The sequence below is a fragment of the Gymnogyps californianus genome, chromosome 7 (assembly GCF_018139145.2).
Source record: "Gymnogyps californianus isolate 813 chromosome 7, ASM1813914v2, whole genome shotgun sequence".
NCBI classification, from domain to species: Eukaryota; Metazoa; Chordata; class Aves; order Accipitriformes; family Cathartidae; genus Gymnogyps; species Gymnogyps californianus.
The window spans coordinates 42636007-42642006 of NC_059477.1; the positions used below are offsets into that span (position 1 = coordinate 42636007).

The 6000-nt window shown below is 49.1% G+C and overlaps 1 protein-coding gene across 2 annotated transcripts in view; it reads right to left on the bottom strand.

The window, feature by feature from the left end:
* The window catches only part of STAM2 (signal transducing adaptor molecule 2), a 28072-nt gene extending 24933 nt beyond the window's left edge, over positions 1 to 3139 (bottom strand). For both annotated transcript variants that reach the window (XM_050899874.1, XM_050899873.1), the window contains exon 1: positions 3081 to 3139. In XM_050899874.1, coding sequence (XP_050755831.1) covers positions 3081 to 3120 — 40 coding nt within the window. In that variant the 5' untranslated portion in view covers positions 3121 to 3139. The remainder of the gene's footprint in view (positions 1 to 3080) is intronic.
* Between the last annotated feature and the right edge of the window lie 2861 nt (positions 3140 to 6000).

Genomic DNA, 6000 nt, shown 5'->3' on the forward strand with positions numbered 1-6000 from the left:
TGACAGCATGGGTAAGGGTCTCATAGGGAAGCTAGTGGAAAGTTGGAAGGCTTCATCAATAAAAGGGAAGACTAAAACATCACGTAAGGGCAAACGTAAACCCTCGAGGACTGAATTAGGTAGAAAAAGGTAACAGTAGGACAAAATGCAAATTCACACAGTCAGAGTCAATAAAAGATTCTCCTAGAAACGAAGTGCTCAGCAGTTGGCAACAAGAGGAGAACGACGAGTACGCTAAGTTCTAGCACAAGATGACACAGGCCACCAAGGTAAAGCAGCCACAAAAAGGCAAATACAATCCTAGAATGAAACACGCCAGGTAAACATTTCAGCAAAGCACAAGGAAACATGAAATGCTATCATACAAGTTATCAGCGATCCATGATCTAGTGTACAATTCTGGATGCCAGTCAAACTACACAGAAAAATACTTCCTACTCCCTTGATCACGTCAACAGTCTTATGAAAGAAGGCTAACTAAATAAAAGATGAAAGGGATAGGCTTGTTCTCTATTGAAGGAGCAACTACTTAAGAGATGAAGGTTATTTAAGAGGAAGGACAACGCTGGGAAAACAGCAAGTGTACATGAACTAATTACGAATAGATTTAGACAGGAAATTAAAAAGCTTCTAACACTCTAAAAACTGAAGTTTTGGGGTATCCTCTCAATAAGAAAAACAGATGAAAGAAACCACACTCCTCCAAAACACTATTCCATAGGCTAATCTTGCGACACTGCAACTATATACAAAGCAACCAAAGCAGATGCCAAGGAATTAAGACTCTGCACAGCTCTGCTGAAAAACAAACACATGGGTTTAGAACCAAGGAAGCAAAAACAGCTGTGGCAAAGCAAAAGTGCGTTTACCTACATTTTCTAAAGGTGCTTCAAGAAAAGAGCAGTACTAGATGTATGGTCTGAAGAGAGAGCTGGATCAACCTCATTGCTGGCTGCTAACAAAAGCAGAGTCCTGCTCTTCCCATTAACCTTTGCAGGGGTGTCCTGCTCCCCTTTCTCACTACCATTTCACAGCCTTTGCTGAGCTGATTCAAGTCACCGAACTTTCAAACTCATCACCTTCATAGATGATCCAACTCACCAGCCAAAGACTTTCTTCTGGCAAATTAGTTTTCTGCCAAGAAGAGCTGAATTAGCTCAACGGTGAATCAAAAAAACCCCGAAACCTGGGTGGATGGGGCCATGGAAAAGGATCTCTCCTTTCCAGTAGCATCAGGCCATCAGCTGGGCTCAACTATTTTCTTGGTATGTACCTTCCTTTTTTTTTTTTTTTTAAATGCAAAAGACAATAAAATGTAAAAAAGTTAAATCCTGACAGATGCATATTAAAAAGCGTGAAAAACCACTCACGTGAATACTGCAAGTTAAAGTACAGACTATCCACATTTGATAACTTGATATTCTGGATAGTCTAATTTACAATGGAACAACAATTTTTTAAAAAGCTCCTAATGGCAAACAGATTTTTCCTGGCAAGGGACTGTAAGATTTAGCCTCAATAATTACAAAGTTCCTATTCCGTTGCACTCGTTTAATTGTAGTAAGTGCAGCCAGTTACACTCAGTATATGTAAGGCAAAATTTGAGAAACTGCAAGTGAACCGCCTGCCACTTTTGAAGTACTACAGTCTTGAAGTTCCTGAAGCAAGTAGGTTTGCCAAAGAATTCTGCACAGCTGTGAGAGTCCCCAGTTCAAAAAGTCTTCACTTGTGCAAATACATTAGTTGGAGCCATGTGAAAGGTAAGTCTGGCAAAACACACATAAAACTTCACAAGTTATTTGAACTAACTGGACTATGCGTAGCCGCTCTGGCAACTTTCTACTTTCATTTCAATCACAGATCAATATTAAAAATCTCACGATGGTTTGTGAGAAGATAAAGAAGAAAGGGAATGCTTTTATTATACAAACTTTGCAGATACATTAAGAAAACAGTGCAACTTATACTCAACAAAAAAGAGATGGTGTGGTAATAGGAGCACTCACAACAACCTCTTCCATCTCTATACATCCCGGCCTTGACAAAAATCCCAAGAACATTTAATTCTTCTCTTACCTAAAATTCCCATGTAACAAGAAATGTAAATCTGACTCTGGTATCTAGCTTAATTTAGTTGCTTTTTCCAGGGCTTCAATTCAGAATAGGAATTACTTTAAAAAAAAAAAAAAGGCAAAAAAACCCTAAAAAAGCAACACACAGAACAAATCTGATGCTCAAGAAAGCACAAGACAGAGCAGAAGCACGAAACAAAACAACTGAGTCATCGTGTTCATCCTGTCGATGGCACCAACTCCAGCCAAAGTTGCCTCACGGTTTTGTAATGGGAAGAAGTGTCAGCTCAGGCTTAACCTGATGCCCCCAAATCAGCCTCTAGGCGATGCCTTAGGATCAGGTACTGAAAGAGGCCTAAAAATGGGTTCCTACTGACATTAACAGAGTTGGTTTTCAGCCTCGAGTTCTACACCAAAACAACAAGCTTAACATACCACTTAACTCCAGTGAAACCCAGCAAACCGAGCCACATGACGTTAAAAGCAGGAGGTAACAAGACATCGCAAAAACACGCTGTAAAGGCTGCAAACCTTCAGAAGTTACAGCACAACGGGCCACAAAACACTTCCTTAAACTGCCGAGCGCAAGTGGGACCTGACAGCCTCTGAGGCGGCCGTGCGGGAGGACCCCACCGGCCCCATTGCCCTGCGGAGGCCACACCGCTGTCAGAGACCCAAGAGGGCAGGCCGGGACGGCGGCACAGAGGCGCGGGGTACCCGTAATCCTGTCAGAAACGGTACATCGGGTTTCGCCTGAAGCTTGGCGGCGGGACTGCCAGCAGCTGCCAGCTCCCCGGGGCCCGACGGACAGGCTGCTCACCGAGCAGGCCTGCAACCGCGGCTTCCACCACCGGCCGTCGTTGCTCTTTCTCCCTCAGCAGCCCAGAGCCCGCCGCGGGGAGGAGGACGTGGAGGCCGCCACCCCGCAGGCACCGGCCCTGACGGCCACCCGGGCCCAGCCGCCGCCGCCGCCCGGCCTCCCCGCGCCCCGCCGTCCCGCTCGCTCACCCACGTCCTGCTCGAAGGGGTTGGGGGCGAAGAGCGGCATCTCGGCAGCGCCGGCCCGGCCTGCCACCCGCTCCTCAGCCGAGACAGCCCGGCCAGCGGCCGCCTGATCCACCCCCGCCGCCGCCCGACCGCCGCCTCAGGCCCCCGAGGCCGCCCCGCCGCGCCTGAACGCGTGGCGGAGGAAACGCCGCAGCAGCACCGCGACGACGAACCGGCTAGGCGGGGGGTGCGGGAAGGCGCCGTTACCGCCGGGCGGGACGGGCAGGAGCGGGGCGGGCAGCGACCCCAGCAGCGGCGCGGCGGCGTCAGGCGCTCGCTGGGACACCCCGGCGGGAGCGGGGGCCTCGCGGAGGCGGGGCTACCGGCGGCCGTGCGTGGAGGCCCCGCCCCGTTCCCGCCTGGGCGGGGCTGGGCGGGGCCGGGGGGGTGGAGGCGCAGTGGCCTGCACGTGACGTCACGGGGGGCGCCATCTTGAGGCGGTGGCCCCGGGGCGGGCGGCGGTCCTTGTCGCTCCTCTTCTCCCCGCGCAGTCGCTCGGTGTGTGTATGTCCCTCACCCGCCACCCCCCGGTCTCAAAACCCGAATTTAAGAGGTGCCTGCGGGCACGGGCTCTGTCGCCTCAGTGGGTGCGAGGAGGGGTGGCGGGCGGGGAAACGGCGCCCGGCGGCGGGTGCTGTGGGAGTGTGGCGGGGGGTGGTGTGAGGGAATGGCTGAGGAGATGATGGCTGACGGGGGCGTGGTTGGGGGTGTAGGGCTGGGGGGAGCGTGGCCGTGTGTGGGTAGGTGGCTTGTGGGGTGTGTGGTTTGGGGATGTATGGCTGAGGGGGGTATGACCCATCTTGAGGGGAGGGAGGGCATGCAGCCTTCTGCTGGCAGTCCCCGCAGGCAGGGTTGTGCAATTAGGAGGGGAAGCTCCCCAAAAAGCCACTTTGTGGGCACACCCGGGGGCCTCCTGGCCCTGTACCCCTGTCCACAGCTGCTTGCAGGAACCTGGGAGCTACTGACGGCTGCTGGGTGTGCCTGCGTTCTCTGAGGAGTGATGTGACTTCAAATGAACTCATGCCAGCCGGGGAGTGAGTCAGTAGGTCCGTACCCAGCACCACGTGCTTTTTGGAATATGCACGGTCATACGTTTTAGAGCCGCGTCTCAGAGTAGTCGTGAGCCTTAGTCATCATCACGGTAGTGTCAGCGCGTTAGTCAGAGCCTATTTTTGACTCCAGCCAGAGAACTCGTGGAAAAGCAAGGCACAGCGGCATTACAGTGGCTGTATTTCTATTAGAAGGGTAGGACGTTGAAAGTACTGAGAACAAGATTCCTGAAAGCTTTCTGGATGATTCAGTGATACTTCCCTGCCCACTCATCTCAAATTTACAGGGCCACATTTCTTTCCTCAGCTGTGATATGCAAGCATAAAACCTAAGTTTCACTTACACGTGTGAAAAGTATTTTTTAGCATATTTTGTAAGGAATTTTAGATTATATGTTAGAAATCAAATTTTATTTGAAGAACACACTGATGTTTCTTCAAAAATGGTAGCACAGTTCATATTTCTTGAACGTTTTGTACATCGGAAGCATTTGTTTTAAACCATCTGGGGTCTACGATGGCACAGTGGTATCAAATGTACTGTGTTTTTGTTTGATTATGAAACTGCATTAGCAGATTGCTTGCCCGGCTGTATCGCCGGTCTCGCCTCTCGATGGAGTTTCCATTTTGTTCCCGTTTTCCAGGGTTTGAGGCAGTCTGCAGGTGGCACCGTTGTCTCACATTCACGGCCATCGTTGCCCATCCTGAACTGACTGCTGGAAATGAACTCCTCCTGTCAGGTTTTTAAGGCAAAATGGAGCGCCTTTCCCTCAGTCTTAAATTTACTAATTACACTGAAACTTATAATTTCACTTGATGAATCAGACCGAATAAAAATGGCACTAATTTGTTTAATTGCTTTAAAAAAGGGAAGGATGAATCAATTTGTACAGAAATGCAATAAACAGTAATGTTGTCTGGCTGAAATAGAAAATTGTAATGAGTTTTGTATAATTCAAGACAATGAGTTTTCTCCTTTATTAACTTCAGCTCCCTTTCCCCTCCGGACTATCACATGTGGTGCAATAATCACAGCAGCTGCACATGCAAATGAATGGATAGCGTCTCCAGTTCTTCAGATCCTGTAGCGTTGTTTTTGTCACATTAGTATTGAAACAAATGTCACACATCTTCGTGTACGTTTGCTCCGTTTTTTATTTGGTGGTGGTGGGACAAAGCATCTGAGATCTGCTGTACCTCCTAGAGATGAAGGACTGGACAGGACTGCCTGTGCTGGGTCTAAGCCCCCCCAGGTTGAAGCAGTCGGGTAGAAGATATAGTCCAGAAGCATCTACAGAACTTCTGCTCTAGGTGACACCAGAACCAAAGCTACGGGACATTTCCCAATGGAAAAACCTAAATCCCACAGTAAATGATAAAATCCATAGTAATAAAAAGACCCGGCAAGAGAAAAGAAAACATTAGGGCACTGCCAGTTATCCCGAGCCCTGCGGGAACAAACTATTCATTAAGGAGAACTCCTAGGAAGCACTAGAGAGGAGGACAGAAAAACAGCTATTAAAAAAAGTTATTTCTAAACCTGTTTTTCCAGACTCCAGATCTGGCAATCTGTTCATCCCTGAGGACTGAGCAGTCCTTGCCCCCGTGTCTCAGATACTTTACCATCATTAGGAGCGTGGGCAGACTCTGGTGTCCGTATCGCTGATGGATCAGTGGGGCTTTGTAGGAAGCGGATGCCTCCCCCTCCTCACCCCCTGGCACACATCAGAAGGGCTGACTCTGAGCTTTCCCCCTTACTTTTGTAACGGTGTGTTGTCATAATATTGAATCTCAAGCCTTAACTTTTGTAACAGATGTTTTAAAGGACAATT